Raw genomic sequence first — 17,670 nt, 5'->3', positions numbered from 1 at the left:
AATAGAAATCATAACAAACAGAACTGCATTGCTTCAACTTAGACTGTGTTCATCCAGCAGCCCTCTGCTGAGTGCCAGCTGGGTGCCAGGCACTGTGCTAGGCATGGGGACATGCACGAATATGGACATGCCTTCCCTGGAGCAGCTCACAGTCCAGCCTCCCTCAACAGATTAGAATTGAAGTCCCTTGGCAGCACGGTGTCCCCATGTTTTTTTTTTGTTGTTTGTTTGTTTTAGTATTAGTTTTGTTGTTGTTTGTTTCTTTGTACTGCAGGTTCTTATCAGTCATCAGTTTTATACACATCAGTGTATACATGTCAATCCCAATCGCCCAATTCAGCACACCAACACCCCCACCCCACTGCGGTTTTCCCCCCTTGGTGTCCATACATCTGTTCTCTACATCTGTGTCTCAACTTCTGCCCTGCAAACCAGCTCATCTGTACCATTTTTCTAGGTTCCAAATACATGCGTTAATATACGATATTTGTTTTTCGCCTTCTGACTTACTTCACTCTGTATGACAGTCTCTAAATCCGTCCACGTCTCAATAAATGACTCAATTTCATTCCTTTTTATGGCTGAGTAATATTCCATTGTATATATGTACCACATCTTCTTTATCCATTCATCTGTTGATGGGCATTTAGGCTGCTTCCATGACCAGGCTATTGTAAATAGTGCTGCAGTGAACATCGGGGTGCATGTGTCTTTTTGAATTATGGTTTTCTCTGGGTATTTGCCCAGTAGTGGGATTGCTGGATCATATGGTAATTCTGTTTTTAGTTTTTTAAGGACCCTCCATATTGTTCTCCATAGTGGCTGTATCAATTTACATTCCCACCAACAGTGCAAGAGGGTTCCCTTTTCTCCACACCCTCTCCAGCATTTGTTGTTTGTAGATTTTCTGATGATGCCCATTCTAACTGGTGTGAGGTGATACCTCATTGTAGTTTTGATTTGCATTTCTCTAATAATTAGTGATGTTGAGCAGCTTTTCATGTGCTTCTTGGCCATCTGTATGTCTTCTTTGGAGAAATGTCTATTTAGGTCTTCTACCCATTGTTGGATTGGGTTGTTTGTTTCTTTAATATTGAGCTGCATGAGCTGTTTATATATATATATATATATGTATATATATATATATATATATTTTTTTTTTTTACTCTTATCTCCCACAATATTTATTAATAACATTTCTAGCAAAAACAAGTAACAAGTTCAATAACTGAATTCACATTGACAGGTTTCATTTTGATCCATTAGCCAATTTGGAAAAAAGCCATATTGATCAAAGGGATTAAAAGTAAAAAAGCACCTTTTCCTTGCTACATTAATAATTTTTTAACATAATGGCTCTAAAACTCCAAACATATCAGATGCAAAATCCAATCGCAAGACTCTCAAGACATGGACTTGTGTCTTACATTTTTTTAAAGTAGTCATCTATACAGTTATTAAAAAACCATATGCTTTAACTGTTGGGCTGGAAACTGAAAAATACATCTGTGAGAATTATACTCCATGGTAAATATCTTTGTACTTGCACTGAATTCTCATGTCACTGAGAACCTTAACTTAGTCTAAGACATTTTGAGAACTTACAACTATCACTTTTGGGAAACATTTTTTTGGTATGTCAGTCAAGTGCTGAGGGGATTTATTCTAAAATCTAGGGCTAGAATTTAAACTTTCAACACTCCCATCTGCAGGTAACATAATTATGAATATTCATATAGCCAGATACCTCCTCTTAGATCATTAACATTTCAGAGCTATGCCTGATAAATGACTTTTGAAAAAGAATAATATAGAATTAACTGAATTTATACTCCTGAAGCCACCTAAACTCACCTTTAAGGTTTTATATTTACAGTATTGTCAAGGAGAAATTATTAAAGAGTTACACTAATTATTTTCCAAGCTCTATTCTAGATGTCTGCTTGTTAAGACTTGTAGTTTATGCAGAGGTGAACCACTGTCCTCTAAGATTACACTAAACTACTTCTTGTAGAGCTAATAGTAAAATACATCAACCCAAATCTTATGAAAGCAGCACATCCTCAGGAGTAGCTAGTATATAAAAAGTATCAACATCAGTGGTTTGAATATAAAAATTTATTTTTTTAAGTCAAAGTATGCAACAAATAAAACCTACAGAAAACAGATTTTCCCATCACAATCTGTTGCTTTACCAAATAATAGTTTGAAAACACATTCCTTCAGTCATTATAAAGTTCTTAAAATACAAAAGAAATTAAATCTGTAAGAAAGTCTAGTAGACCAGATGCTGTTGTCAGGACTTTTATATCAGTGGTTACGCTTCAGTACATCCCACGCCATCCACCTCCACTCATGCCACCTTGCCCATAGTAACCGCCACTGCCTCCACCACCACGGCCATAACCACCCAGGCCATCAGGAGTACCATATCCTCCACTGTAATTGTTCCCCATTCCCATTCTTCCAACAGATCCATAGCCTCCCTGATTATCCATTCCATCTCTGCCATAGGCTCCCATTCCAGAACCTCCCATTCCAGAGCCACCTCCAGGAGTTGAATTCAAGAAGAGTTCAATGTATCGATGTTGCATGTTATTCTTATCTTTAGACATGGCAGCTACTGCATCTTCATGTGTCACAAACTCTACATCTGCTTCTCCTGTTGCTCTGCCATCAGCTCCAATATCAATATGCACTCGGATTGGATTTAGTGGTGAGAAGAAATTAGCGATGTCATTTTCAGTTGCACAGAAAGGTAATCCCCTCATATGTACAAAATGACCACCATGAAAACCTGAGCTTGCATCAGCAGCTCCACCATAGCCATGTCCTCCCATACCTCTTCCATCTCTCATTCTGTCATCAAAGCCATCATTTCCATAGCCATAATTATTATAGCCACCATAGTCATCAAAACCTCCATAACTTCCACGCCCAGCTCCATAATAACCCCCTCTTCCTCCTATTGGTCTATCATATGGTCCCGGTCGCTGGCCCAGCAATCTTCTTGGTGGATCATAAAATCCTTTGATTTCACTCCTGCTACTTCTGAAGATCTCAATATACCTGTGCCCTATTCTTTCCTTGTGTTTCCCCAGAGCATTTTCTGCTATCTCCTTTGAAGCAAACTGCACGAAGGCCTCCCCTGTGCTTCTCCCCTGGTAGTCCATCGTCAATGTTATCCCATTTGGCACGATTTCCAACCCTTGAAAGAACTGAACTATTTCCTCTTTGCTGCAACCAAATGGCAGTCCACGAAGTCGTACTGTCCCATCACTAGCGTCATTTGGACCATTATGTTTCATAACCCAATCCATCTCAATACCGTTTGATTTAAATGCCCCTTTTACTTCAGATACCCTGTCGGGCGACAGTAGCGCCGACTCCGGTGCTCGGGGGGTCCGGTTGTGAGCAGGGAGAAGTCGCCCGCCTAGTGCAGCGCTCCCACACGGTTCTTCCAACCGTCTCCGGCGGCAGCAACCGCTAAGGGAGCTGCGCAGCAGAGCGACTGGCCTGTTTATATATATTGAAGATTAATCCTTGTCCGTTGACTCGTTTGCAAATATTTTCTCCCATTCTGAGGGTTGTCTTTTGGTCTTGTTTATGGTTTCCTTTGCTGTGCAAAAGCTATGAAGTTTCATCAGGTCCCATTTGTTTATTTTTGTTTTTATTTCCATTACTCTAGGAGGTGGATCAAAAAAGATCTTGTGATTTATGTCAAAGAGTTTTCTTCCTATGTTTTCCTCTAAGAGTTTTATAGTGTCCAGTCTTACATTTAGGTCTTGAATCCATTTTGAGTTTATTTTTGTGCATGGTGTTAGGGAGTATTCTAATTTCATTCTTTTACATGTAGCTGTCCAGTTTTCCCAGCACCACTTATTGAAGAGACTGTCTTTTCTCCATTGTATACCCTTGACTCCTTTGTCATAGATTAGTTGACCATAGGTGCGTGGGTTTACCTCTGGGCTTTCTATCTTGTTCCATTGATCTATATTTCTGTTTTTGTGCCAGTACCATATTGTCTTGATTACTGTAGCTTTGTAGTATAGTCTGAAGTCAGGGAGTCTGATTCCTCCAGCTCCGTTTTTTTTTTTTTCCCTCAAGACTGCTTTGGCTATTTGGAGTCTTTTGTGTCTCCATACAAATTTTAAGACTTTTTGTTCTAGTTCCGTAAAACATGCCATTGGTAATTTGATAGGGATTGCATTGAATCTGTAGATTGCTTTGGGTAGTAGAGTCATTTTCACAATATTGATTCTTCCAATCCAAGAACATGGTATATCTCTCCATCTGTTGGTATCATATTTAATTTCTTTCATCAGTGTCTTACAGTTTTCTGCATACAGGTCTTTTGTCTCCCTAGGTAGGTTTATTCCTAGGTATTTTATTCTTTTTGTTCCAATCGTAAATGGGAGTGTTTCCATAATTTCTATTTCAGATTTTTCATCATTAATGTATAGGAATGCAAGAGATTTCTGTGCCTTAATTTTGTATCCTGCTACTTTACCAAATTCATTGATTAGCTCTAGTAGTTTTCTGGTGGCATTTTTAGGATTCTCTATGTATAGTATCATGTCATCTGCAAACAGTGACAGTTATACTTCTTTTCCAATTTGGATTCCTTTTATTTCTTTTTCTTCTCTGATTGCCGTGGCTAGGACTTCCAAAACTATGTTGAATAATAGTGGTGAGTGTGGACATCCTTGTCTTGTTTCTGATCTTAGAAGAAATGCTTTCAGTTTTTCACCATTGAGAATGATGTTTGTTGTGGGTTTGTTGTATATGGCATTTATTATGTTGAGGTAGATTCCCTCTGTGCCCACTTTCTGGAGAGTTTTTATCATAAATGGGTGTTGAATTTTGTGAAAAGCTTTTTCTGCATCTATTCAGATGTTCATATGGTTTTTATTCTTCAATTTGTTAATATGGTGTATCACATTGATTGATTTGCGTATATTGAAGAATCCTTGCATCCCTGGGATAAATCCCACTTGGTCATGGTATATGATCCTTTTAATGTGTTGTTGGATTCTGTTTGCTAGTATTTTGTTGAGGATTTTTGCATCTATATTAATCAGTGATATTGGTCTGTAATTTTCTTTTTTTGTAGTATCTTTGTCTGGTTTTGTTATCAGGGTGATGGTGGCCTCATAGAATGAGTCTGGGAGTGTTCATTCCTCTGCAGTTTTTTGGAAGAGTTTGAGAAGGATGGGTGTTAGCTCTTCTCTAAATGTTTGATAGAATTCGTCTGTGAAGCCACCTGGTCCTGGACTTTTGTTTGTTGGAAATTTTAATCACAGTTTCAATTTCCTTGCTTGTGATTGGTCTGTTCATGTTTTCTGTTTCTTCTTGGTTCAGTCTTGGAAGGTTATACCTTTCTAAGAATTTGTCCATCTCTACCAGATGTCCATTTTATTGGCATAGAGTTGCTTGTAGTAGTCTCTTAGGATGCTTTGTATTTCGGCGGTGTCTGTTGTAACTTCTCCTTTTTCATTTGTAATTTTATTGATTTGAGTCCTCTCCCTCTTTTTCTTGATGAGTCTGGCTAATGGTTAATCAATTTTGTTTATCTTCTCAAATAACCAGCTTTTAGTTTTATTGATCTTTGCTATAGTTTGCTTTGCTTCTATTTCATTTATTTCTGCTCTGATCTTTATGATTTCTTTCCTTCTGCTAACTTTGGGTTTTGTTTGTTCTTCTTTCTCTAATTCCTTTAGGTGTAAGGTTAGATTGTTTATTTGAGATTTTTCTTGTTTCTTGAGGTAGGCTTGTATAGCTATAAACTTCCCTCTTAGAGCTGCTTTTGCTGCATCCCATAAGTTTTGTATCATCGTGTTTTCATTGTCATTTGTCTCTAGGTATTGTTTGATTTCCTCTTTGATTTCTTCAGTGATCTCTTGGTTATTTAGTAACATATTGCTTAGCCTCCATGTATTTGTGTTTTTTAAGTTTTTTCCCCTGTAATTCATTTCTAATCTCATAGCGTTGTGGTCAGAAAAGATGCTTGATATGATTTCAATTTTCTTAAATTTACTGAGGCTTGATTTGTGACCCAAGATGTGATCTATTCTGGAGAATGTTCTGTGTGCACTTGAGAAGAAAGTGTAATCTGCTTTTCTTGGATGGAATGTCCTATAAATATCAATTAAAACTATCTGGTCTGTTGTGTCATTTAAAGCTTCTGTTTCCTTATTTATTTTCATTTTGGATGATCTGTCCATTGGTGTAAGTGAGGTTTTAAAGTCCCCCACTATTATTCTGTTACTGTCCATTTCCTCTTTTATAGCTGTTAGCAGTTGCCTTATCTATTAAGGTGCTCTCATGTTGGGTGCATATATATTTATAATTGTTATATCTTCTTCTTGGATCGATCCCGTGATCATTATGTAGTGTCCTTCCTTGTCTCTTGTAACATTCTTTATTTTAAATCTATTTTATCTGATATGAGTATAGCTACTCCAGCTTTCTTTTGATTTCCTTTTGCATGGAATATCTTTTTCCATACCCTCACTTTCAGTCTGTACGTGTCCCTAGGTCTGAAGTGGGTCTCTTGTAGACAGCATTTATATGGGTCTTGTTTTTGTATCCATTCAACAAGCCTGTGTCTTTTGGTTGGAGCATTTAATCCATTCACGTTTAAGGAAATTATCGATATGTATGTTCCTATGACCATTTTCTTAATTGTTTTGGGTTTGTTTTTGTAGGTCCTTTTCTTCTCTTGTGTTTCCCACTTACAGAAGTTCCTTTAGCATTTGTTGTAGAGCTGGTTTGATGGTGCTGAATTCTCTTAGCTTTTGCTTGTCTGTAAAGCTTTTGATTTCTCCATTGAATCTAAATGAGATCCTTGCCAGGTAGAGTAATCTTGGTTGTAGGTTCTTCCCTTTCATCAGTTTAAGTATATCATGCCACTCCCTTCTGGCTTGTAGAGTTTCTGCTGAGAAATCAGCTGTTAACCTTATGGGAGTTCCCTTGTATGTTATTTGTTGTTTTTCCCTTGCTGCTTTCAATAAGTTTTCTTTGTCTTTCATTTTTGCCATTTTGATTAATATGTGTCTCAGCGTGTTTCTCCTGGGGTTTATCCTGTATGGGACTCTCTGAACTTCCTGGACTTGTGTGGCTATTTCCTTTCCCATGTTAGCGAAGTTTTTGACTATAATCTCTTCAAATATTTTCTCTGTTCCTTTCTCTCTGTCTTCTGCTTCTGGGACTCCTATAATGCGAATGTCGTTGCATTTAATGTTGTCCCAGAGGTCTCTTGGGCTGTCCTCATTTCTTTTCACTCTTTTTTCTTTATTCTGTTCCACAGCAGTGAATTCCACCATTCTGTCTTCTAGGTCATTTATCCGTTCTTCTGCATCAGTTATTCTGCTAGTGATTCCTTCTAGTGTAGTTTTCATTTCAGTTATTGTATTGTTCATATCTGTTTGTTGGTTCTTTAATTCTTCTAGTTCTTTGTTAAACATTTCTTGCATCTTCTTGATCTTTGCCTCCATTCTTTTTCCGAGGTCCTGGATCATCTTCACTATCATTATTCTGAATTATTTTTCTGGAAGGTTGCCTATCTCCACTTCATTTCGTTGTTTTTCTGGGGTTTTATCTTGTTCCTTCATCTGGTATATAGCTCTCTGCCTTTTCATCTTGTCTATCTTTCTGTGAATGTGGTTTTTATTTCACAGGCTGCAGGATTATATTTTTTCTTGCTTCTGCTGTCTGCCCTCTGGTGGATGAGGCTATCTAAGAGGCTTGATGAGAGGCTCTGGTGGTGGGCAGAGCTGACTGTTGCTCTGGTGGGCAGAGCTCAGTAAAACTTTAATCCACTTGACTGTTGATGGGTGGGGCTGGGTTCCCTCCCTGTTGGTTGTTTTGCCTGAGGCAACCCAACACTTGAGCCTACCTGGGCTCTTTGGTGGAGCTAAAGACAGACTCTGGGAGGGCTCACACCAAGGAGTACTTCCCAGAACTTCTGATACCAGTGTCCTTGTCCCCACGGTGAAACAGAGCCATCCCCCACCTCTGCAGGATACCCCCCAACACTAGCAGGTAGGCCTGGTTCAGTCTCCCTCGGGGTCACTGCTCCTTCCCCTGGGTCCTGATGTGCACGCTACTTTGTGTGTGCCCTCCAAGAGTGGAGTTTCTGTTTTCCCCAGTGCTGTCGAAGTCCTGCAATCATTTCCCACTAGGCTTCAAAGTTTGATTCTCTAGGAATTCCTCCTCCCGTTGCCGGACCCCCAGGTTGGGAAACCTGATGTGGGGCTCAGAACCTTCACTCCAGTGCGTGGACTTCTTTGGTATAAGTGTTTGCCAGTCTGTGAGTCACCCACTCACTAGTTATGGGATTTGATTTTACTGTGATTGCGCCCCTCCTATCGTCTCATTGTGGCTTCTCCTTTGTCTTTGGATGTGGGGTATCTTTTTTGGTGAGTTCCAGTGTCTTCCTGTCGATGATTGTCCAGCAGGTATTTGTGATTCTGGTGTTTTCGCAAGAGCGAGTGAGAGCAAGTCCTTCTACTCAGCCATTTGGTTCCTCCATCGACATTCCTCATCTCCAGTATTTTAACAATAAACAAAATCACCAGCTCTAAATCCCCACTAATTTTTACGAGCTTCTTTTTCACTCTTTCCAAAATCCTAGCTATGAAGAAACAAGGGAAGTTTAATGTAGAAAATCCACCCTTGTTTTGGAGAGCAGTCAGGAAACTGAAATGTCAAGTTGTGGGAAATTGACTGGAAGTAGTGGCATGTGGTCACAACACCACAAAATGCTTTGGGCCTTCTGGAGCTGTGGTCAGAGCGGGCTCTATTTAAAATGTATCCTACTGGCTCATCTTTGATTCTGAGGACCTCTTATGCTTGTATCCAATTATAAAGTCTGTAGTAGATCCTGCTCTTTGCCAGAGGAGCTATGGTCAACTTTTATAGCTTTCCTTTTATGTCGAAATAAATAATAAATGCTCATAGTGGCTTACCATCTGCACACGTGCAGTTTCATGTGTCCTCACGAAGGAAGTGTATTTCGTATACACTCTTTCTTTGAAGTGCATTGGCATTTTTCATTTAATGATTTTTACGATTGTTTTTTTTAAGACCAAGGCTAGAATCCCAGGTTCGTTTTCCTTCTATTGTGTCCCCCACAGTGGCAGAATGAAAACCTATTTGGAGTAGTCTGAGCCCAAGTTCTGGTCTTGTCACTGCCACTAATAGCTGTGTGACCTTGGAGAAAGCACTTGGCTTCTCTGGGCCTTAGTTTGCCTATGAAATATGTACTCTAAAATGAGCAGATTGAGATAATTGATTTCTGAGTTCCTTTCTGCTCCAAATAATATCACCTTACCTCTAGATAGCATTTCATATTTTACATAAAGTGCTTTTACATTCATTATCTCATTTATGTCTCCCCAAAATCTTTTGAAGTAGTTATTGCTGAACTTCTTTTATAAATGAGATGATTTTTTCAGGATTGTGGAGCTGGTTAGGGACAGAGCCAAGATCCAAACCCAAGTCTTCTAACACTTGGCACATTGTCTATGTCTGAGCTGTGCATGATTTATTAATCAGCCAAGACATCAAGCAAAAAAAAAAAGAGGCTAGAATTTTCTACCTGTTGGTAAGCCATGGTATTGATGAAGATAAATGTGAACATTTTTGCTCACCAAATAAGAACAGTGATTCTGAGTTCAGCTTGAGGGAAAAAAGCATTCCAGGGAATTTCAGGTTGCTAAGACAGAGATCTGGAAAAAGAAATCACAGGTATTTCTGATTGGAGGGATGAAGGCCTTCTACAAAAGCTTCCATTACGCCTTTGAATAGGTACAAGGAATAAATTAGTGCCATGTCAGTTGAGGATAAAAGTGTAGAATTTACTTTGAATGCTTAACAATTCCATGTGAGCATAGGACATTGATTTTGGTGGGGTATTTCTATGCTGTCAATTTATCTGTAGTGTTAAAACATACCCAGCTACAGTTTTTTAATACATCATCTTAAGAAGTGCAGCTGTTGTACTCCCAAGGAATTAGCTTTTTAGTGTTTTTTCCAAAACAAAAGAAACTCGTTTCTATGTTGCTTATTTTGCCTCAGAATGGGCGGAATCATAAGCCCTGTTCTTTGACCGTCCAGGCAGAAAACACTAAGCAGCTTGATTATACTGACTCTGAGCATTTGTCTCCTTTTCTCTGCTATTATAAAACAAAGAGCTGAATGTTCCATTGTGACTCTCCTAAATGCTCTTTTCCCAAACAAAAAGGATACTCTTCCTCTCTACAGACTTTTTTTTTAAAATTTATTTATTTTATTTATTTTTGGCTGGGTTGGGTCTTTGTTGCTGCACGCAGGCTTTCTCTAGTTGTGGAGAGCAGGGGCTACTCTTCATTGTGGTACACGGACTTCTCATTGCTGTGGCTTCTCTTGTTGCAGAGCACAGGCCCTAGGCACGCAGCCTTCAGTAGTTGCAGCACGTGGTCTCAGTAGTTGTGGCTCACAGGCTCTAGAGCACAGGCTCAGTAGTTGTGGCGCACAGGCTTAGTTGCTCCATGGCATGTGGGATCTTCCCAGACCAGGGCTCGAACCCGGGTCCCCTGCATTGGCAGGCGGATTCTTAACTGCTGTGCCACCAGGAAAGCCCTCTACAGACTATTTTAAGGTCTAAGAATTCAAATTAATTTAGAGTACTTCCACTGACTTGAACTGTAACACAAAATGATCAAATTCTGTTCTCCATTAATTTTGCTTAGATTTTTAGGGAGATACTTTACTTTTAGATAAATGAAAGCTTCAAATGATTGATCAGTTACCTGCATAATGCCATTTTTATGGCATTCTTAAGGTCAGGTCTTCATTCACTTTACCAAATGCCTGAATTCTAGTCTTGGTTCTGTGGTTAATTATTTGTGTGACCTTGGGTTAGTCACTTAACCTCTCTATGTCTTAATGCTCTACTTGGTGAAATTAGGGAATAGAGGGTCAGATTTCTCATTCAACACTAACTGACTGCCTATGACAGGTAAGGCACTCTGCCTGGTCCATGGTAAGTGCTAATGCTTTCTGAGTGAATGGAATTGGAAGAACAAAGCTGAATTAGAACAGCCAGCAAGGAACTTACAAGGAAGTGGGGTGGGAATGATATGAAGAATAAATCATGATAAGATAAGGTATAAATAAATACATGCAGAATATGACATTCTTTTTTTTTTTTTTTTTTTTTTTGCGGTAGGCGGGCCTCTCACTGTTGTGGCCTCTCCCTTTGCGGAGCACAGGCTCGGATGCGCAGGCTCAGCGGCCATGGCTCACGGGCCCAGTCGCTCCGCGGCATGTGGGATCTTCCCAGACCAGGGCACGAACCCGTGTCCCCTGCATCGGCAGGTGGACTCTCAACCACTGCGCCACCAGGGAAGCCCTGACATTCATTTTTATATCTTATGATTCTACAGAGTCATAGTGTGATTTTTTAGAAAAAAAGTGTTACCATTTAAATAGTTAGAAATTGCTGGGGAGGGAAATATAGATGTGTCATGTACTTATAGAACTAGAGCATAGGATTTAGTGCCCAGAAAGGACTTGGGTGTCATCTTTTGCCTTTAAGGAGACAAATGTTCAGAGTTAGCATAATCAGGCTGCTGTCAACTTTCTCAATTTACAGATGAGAAAACCAAAGCTTAATTCTCATTAACATCAGAAATAAGCTATGGGGCCTCCCTGGTGGCGCAGTGGTTGAGAGTCCGCCTGCCGATGCAGGGGATACGGGTTCGTGCCCCGATCTGGGAGGATCCCATATGCCGTGGAGCGGCTGGGCCCGTGAGCCATGGCCGCTGGGCCTGCGCGTCCGGAGCCTGTGCTCCGCAACGGGAGAGGCCACGACAGTGAGAGGCCCGCATACCGCAAAAAGAAAAAAAAAAAAAAAAGAAAGAAGCTATGAGTCCCTGCTTTATTATTACTATTTTATACTGTTCTGGATCTTCTTGTTAATGTACTAACGCATGCAACTAAAATATTTATGAACAAAATGAGACATGAAACTGAAAAAAATCTCTTAGAAAGAAGAGCAGAGACAATGTGAGTATAAACCTAGAAAATCCAAAAGAATAACTGTAAAACTCTTAGTAAGATAATTCAGTGCAATGTTGTATTTTGTAACATAATCACTTTTTTTAATATTAAGAAAAGCTTTTAGTATTAAAAACACTTTCCTTTAAGCCAAAAGCAACTAAAAAATTTTCCCATCAATAAAAAGATACAATGTCCAGGAACAAATCTATCAAGCTATGGTGTGGACCTATGTGAAAAGCAAAGCGAAACAAAACAAAACTAAACACTTTACCAATAGAAGTACTTTTTCAAATTTGAACTCCTGGGGAGATTTATCCTTTTTCTTGAAGTTGTGTTTAAATGTTATAAAATATCCATTCTTTTCAAATAATTAAGAGGTTAATGTAACTTTAATAAAAATTCCAAATAAGTTTTATGAGAAAGTTGATACATTGATTCTAAAGTTTATTTGATGAATACATTGATTCTATCAAGAGGAATAGAGTGATTACAGCTAAGAATTTTTGAAAAAGAAGAGAATAAAGATGTTCTTACCTCTTTCCAGGTATGCCAAATTTTATAAAGCTACAATAATGAAAACAAGAGGTACATTAATTAACACATTAAGGAACAAAATTGAAATGCCTAAAACAGATTCTACAGAAGAAATAATTTATATGTGACATGGAAGCATCTCAACACAGTAGGGGAAAGGATTCAATGTTCAAATGGTGATGAATAAACTTTGTAAAAATTGAAATTAGCTTCTCTATGCACATCCTTCAGAAAATTCTAATTGCAATAAATAATTAAATGTGGGGAAAATACCGACAAAGAACTAGAAGAAAAGTATAGATATCTGTATATATATAATCTTGCCATAGGGAAGGCCTAAGCAAAGCTCCCTGAAAAGAAACTATAAACAGAAACTATAAACTATTGATAAATTTGATTGATTAAAGAGAGAAAACTTCTTTGTGTCAAAAATAGTGGAAACAAAATTAAAAGATGAATGATAAACTGGGTAACATATTGGCATAATGTATATAGATACATGTGCCATATATATATATCTACAATTTTTACAAATCAATAAGAAATACACTAATACCTGAATAGGAAAGATGAAATAGGCAGGAAATGCAATTAGATAATTCTGAGAAGAAATATAACTGGCCAATAAAATTTGAAAAAAAAATTCAACTCACTGATAAGAAAAGAAATGCAGTCAACAGTAATGAGATGCCTTTTGACTTGGCATAGACTAAAAGATATTTCAACAATCTAGTGGTAGAAACTTACATTGTTGTAACTTTTTTGGAAGATGATTTGGCCTTGTGTACAAAGACTGAAAATGATTATACCCTTGGCTTCAGAAATTCCACTTCTAGAGCTGGAAAATCATAAATCACCACTAGATCATGAGACAATGCTCTTTTCAATGGGCAAAGTAATATGACAACACAACCTGTTTTTACTCAATAGCTATTATGGTTTGCTTAGTGCTTCATGGAGATACTCCTTTCTACCTCTTTTGGCAAAGTGAAGCCACATCAAACAACTAAAATGCTATACAAGAAATCTCTGCTGGGCCTGTTTAATGTAAGTAGAGAAGCATGGAACATTCCCTAAGGCTTTATGCAAATCCAGCTCATTGTTTCAAGGTGCTACAAGGAAATGACTTAGAACATTTTATGAACAGACTCTGCTGAGATGCCTCTGAAGGTCATTAAGACCTGGAGACAGAGCATCCACATTTTCTTCTAAACTCTGAAGACTTTGGCAGACTTCTTGCTTTGGCAGAGCTTTGTATCTTCTGAAATTGATGGAGTATTTCTCTTTTTTTTTTTCCATTTTAATGATGAAAGTGTGGAAGTAATTCGTCTGGGACACAGTTATTTTATAAACTGGGATCGGAAGATGTATTACTCTGGGAAGGCAACACCTGCTCAAGCTCGGACGACCACGCTCAATGAGGAACTAGGCCAGATTGAATATGTTTTCTCTGACAAAACGGGTACCCTCACTGAAAACATCATGACTTTTAAAAAATGTTCCATTAATGGGAGAATCTACGGTAAGGGAAACAGTTCCTTTTTCCTGATATTGTTAACAGTCCTTAAAAAAAATAAGCAACACTGTTTTATTTTTTAATTAAAAAATCTCTTTTTCTGATGAATATGGGCACCACCAGCATCTAATAATGTAGTGCTTGGCATATAATGAACACTTGCTAAATATTTGTTGGATGAATGTTGAATAATTCAGATGATACTTTGAATCTGTTACCATTCATGGGTAGAGATGGGGGTTAGACGTGATACTGTCTAAGGTTCCTTTCAGTGCACCAACTGTGTGATCTGTTCGGTGGTGCTTGATAGACCCATATCCCAGGGAGGACAAGTTCTTCATAGCCTGATTTATCTCAGTAAAAGCAGTATTTTATACTTGCTTCCTAACAGCTCTGGAATTGATGTTAGTGTCTGTATTCATAAGAATTTACAATTCATTCCTGAGAATTCACACTGTATAGGGCTACTCTGAGTGGTCAAACTGTTTCATCAATATCCAGTTCCTATTTGTATGCTTCTTTTAGGATATGTGCTCTGTTTTGGATTTTCAGGCATTCTAGTAATATGTGACCCTTGTCACCCCGACTTTGGCTAGTTAGCAGACAGTTCCTTCTGTTGAGAGCACGGAAGCTTCCCGGAAGGGTCCTGTTGGGTTCCTCTGGACTCCCAACCTCACTTCACTGGACTCTGAGTGTACAGTTTTTCAATACAGAAATCTCAGGAAATAAAGGAAATCTGAGAAAGAGAGGGAAAACTTTCCTTTGTCTCCTGATGGGAAACTTCACACATTGCCAAATATTTTAAAGTAAGATTTGACCCTGAACAAAACTAAGAAATACAAGAAGTTGATTTTCATACTCTCCTACCTTTTGACTTCCCTCTGCTATCCCACCCCCATAACCCATGGTTGCCATGGTTTCCTCACCTCTCTTCTGCCCTGCCCCTGTCCTGCACCACCCTTCTCTGGTAGTGGACCAGATGATTTTCAAGCTGGACTTCCACAAACCCTCAGTTACATTGTGCATTTCTGATATCACTCTCATTAAGATGATGAATAAAATAGAACCTTTTCTTAAAATTTATTCTTTTGATATTATTTTCAGAGGCTTTCAAAATATACAACCCAAAGAGCAGTTTAAATGAGAAAATTTCTGTTAGAGTATTGGAGATATTTTGAATTTTGTAGACCTTTTGGATTCTTTTGCCATGGCACTTGTTGATAATATAATAATTATAATAATATCCCTTCTAGGAAATGACCCTAAAGAAATTATCAGACATGTGGACCAAGATGTATTTGTAGATATGTTTGTCACAGGGTGATTTTTAGAGAAGTCCCTTGCTTTTCACAAAGTATATATCCCAAGATCTTTGCAAATCTCCAAATTTACAAATCCCATGATAGCTTGTAATTTCCCTCATAAAAGGCAGGAAAGTAACTGAAAGATTTAAGTAACCCCTTTAGACCCTTAAATTTATATAGCCATTCTAATTTATAATACATTTACTATTACTAAAGCACTCACAGAATGTTCCAGAATCACTTCTCCCCCGCCCCATACAGTTGGCCTTGTTTATATCATAGATCCAGGCCTTGGGAAAATTTGATATTCTACTCTGATTTATCTAAAGCTTCTATTTTCTTTCTCAGAACTATTATTTTCTTAGACTTCTTCCATTATTCTTCACTTTCATCACCAGCCTCGTGAAGAGGCTTTCTTTGGGAGGACCATTTTACACAAAGACAGTTTTATTTTGCTTTTAACATTTATCAGAGTTATAGCCTAAAGAGCAATGACTGGCATATAACCATGGTGAGTTTGGGATTTAAATTCCAGGTGCTGGGCTAGGTTCACTTTCTAGCTCAGGGACTCTTCCCACACAGCAGCCTCACAGTATTCTAGATTTAGACCTGAGCCCCAGAAAAACAACCAGTAACTCTTTATCAAGTGGTTTTTAGGTCACAGTATTGTGTAGTGAAAAGAGAGAGATTTGAATTTAAAAACCTACTATGCTGACTTTTTAGTTTTAGTTGAATCATGTCACTTTGAATTCTGTTCTTCAGTCCTGTCCTCTATAAAACAGGAATGAAAATCTGTTTTTTTGTTTGTTTCATTTTTTTTACAGGTTTTCGTTCCTGTTTTTAAAACGCCTATATTTTCCAATATATTTGTAATAAGCACATAGCGGCTTTATACTAAGAATAGTTATTTTTAAATGTTTGGCACATAGGTGGCTATGTTTTCTGACTGCAGAAGGCTCTGACATGGTTTCATGTTTACTTGCGAATTTTACCTTGCCATTATAGATATTAAAGATGGATCTGGCCCAAACCAAGATAGACAAAGATGTACTCACCAAGCTCTAGCATTGATGAGAATTGGTCTGTCTTGGATATCATTTTGGATTCCCCAACAGTGGGTATAAAGTGAAAAACAAAATTTGTCTCTTGCAAACATCATAGATAATGTAACAACAGAATGATAAAATTTACAGATAAACATGATTGCGATCTTATTTTGTTTTAATGTGTACTGCATTTTAGTTCTATCTTGGGCAAACATGAGTATCTTTCTGTGTTAATCGCTGTATCTACCGTTACAGTTTGAAAACACTCCTTAAAATGTCTAGGTTTGAACTCATAATGTCATCTAGTAGTAGTGCTTTAATAAACAAATATATTTCTTAAAACTAAATGACTAAATCTAGTTTCAATTTCATTTATTTTTAATTCTCAATTTTTGTTTTTTCAGGCGAAGTACATGATGTCCTGGGTCAGAAGACAGACATGACAAAGGTGTGGAAGTGATAAAATTCATTCTTACTTTTAATTTCAAATTGTATATGCTTTTTAAAAATGATGAGTTCCTAGACGCCTGATTTCCACTATGACCAGATGAGATACCTAATATGTAACATTAAAAAAATAGATTCATATGGTTCAAAATTCCTTCTCGTCCAGGTTTCCCAACCACAGAGTTCCCTGGTTTTTTTTCTCTTTTAGAGATATTTATTACATACAAGCAAACATATTTCTCCATTTTTTACATAGTTGGTAGTGAAGTATACATACTGTTCTTAACTTTCTTCCTCAACAATGATCAAGATCTTTCTATATCAGTGAAAAAAAAGTGCTCCCTTATTCTCTTTACGGTGAATAATAGTCTGTTATACCAATGTTCCTTAATTTATGTAAGGAGACAGGAATGGACATTCAGAATATTTTCAATATTGTGCTTGTAAAGAAAATGCAGCAAAAATAACAGTGTATACATTATATCACATGGATCCTATATTCTCTAACAAGTTCCATTTCTAGAAATGGAACTGCTCAATCAAAATATATGTGCATTTAGGGCTTCCCTGGTGGCGCTGTGGTTGAGTGTCCGCCTGCCGATGCAGGGGACATGGGTTCGTGCCCCAGTCCGGGAAGATCCCACATGCCACGGAGCAGCTAGGCCCATGAGCCATGGCCACTGAGCCTGCACGTCCAGAGCCTGTGCTCCGCAACGGGAGAGGCCATAACAGTAAGAGGCCCGCATACCGCAAAAAAAAAAAAAAGTGCATTTATAAT

The 17,670-nt window shown here is 38.1% G+C and overlaps 2 protein-coding genes across 7 annotated transcripts in view; one reads left to right on the top strand and one right to left on the bottom strand.

Annotated features, from left to right (window-relative positions):
• The window catches only part of ATP8B4 (ATPase phospholipid transporting 8B4 (putative)), a 267,404-nt gene that overhangs the window by 164,686 nt on the left and 85,048 nt on the right, over positions 1-17,670 (top strand). For all 6 annotated transcript variants that reach the window (XM_060096819.1, XM_060096817.1, XM_060096815.1 and 3 more), the window contains 2 exons: positions 13,893-14,101; positions 16,850-16,893. In XM_060096819.1, the coding sequence (XP_059952802.1) occupies positions 13,893-14,101; positions 16,850-16,893 (253 nt within the window). The remainder of the gene's footprint in view (positions 1-13,892; positions 14,102-16,849; positions 16,894-17,670) is intronic.
• Positions 1,499-3,501, bottom strand: LOC132488532 (heterogeneous nuclear ribonucleoprotein H3-like). Its single transcript, XM_060096814.1, has one exon. It carries the CDS (start codon positions 3,318-3,320, stop codon positions 2,325-2,327), a length of 996 nt encoding a protein of 331 aa, XP_059952797.1. The 5' UTR covers positions 3,321-3,501; the 3' UTR covers positions 1,499-2,324.

This window comes from Mesoplodon densirostris, chromosome 4, assembly GCF_025265405.1.
Source record: "Mesoplodon densirostris isolate mMesDen1 chromosome 4, mMesDen1 primary haplotype, whole genome shotgun sequence".
NCBI lineage: Eukaryota > Metazoa > Chordata > Mammalia > Artiodactyla > Ziphiidae > Mesoplodon > Mesoplodon densirostris.
This window is presented reverse-complemented; position numbering and strand designations above follow the sequence as displayed.

Coding starts and splice junctions, on each gene's coding strand:
- LOC132488532 (XM_060096814.1), bottom strand. CDS start 3,320: ATGGATTGGGTTATGAAACATAATGGTCCAAATGACGCTAGTGATGGG.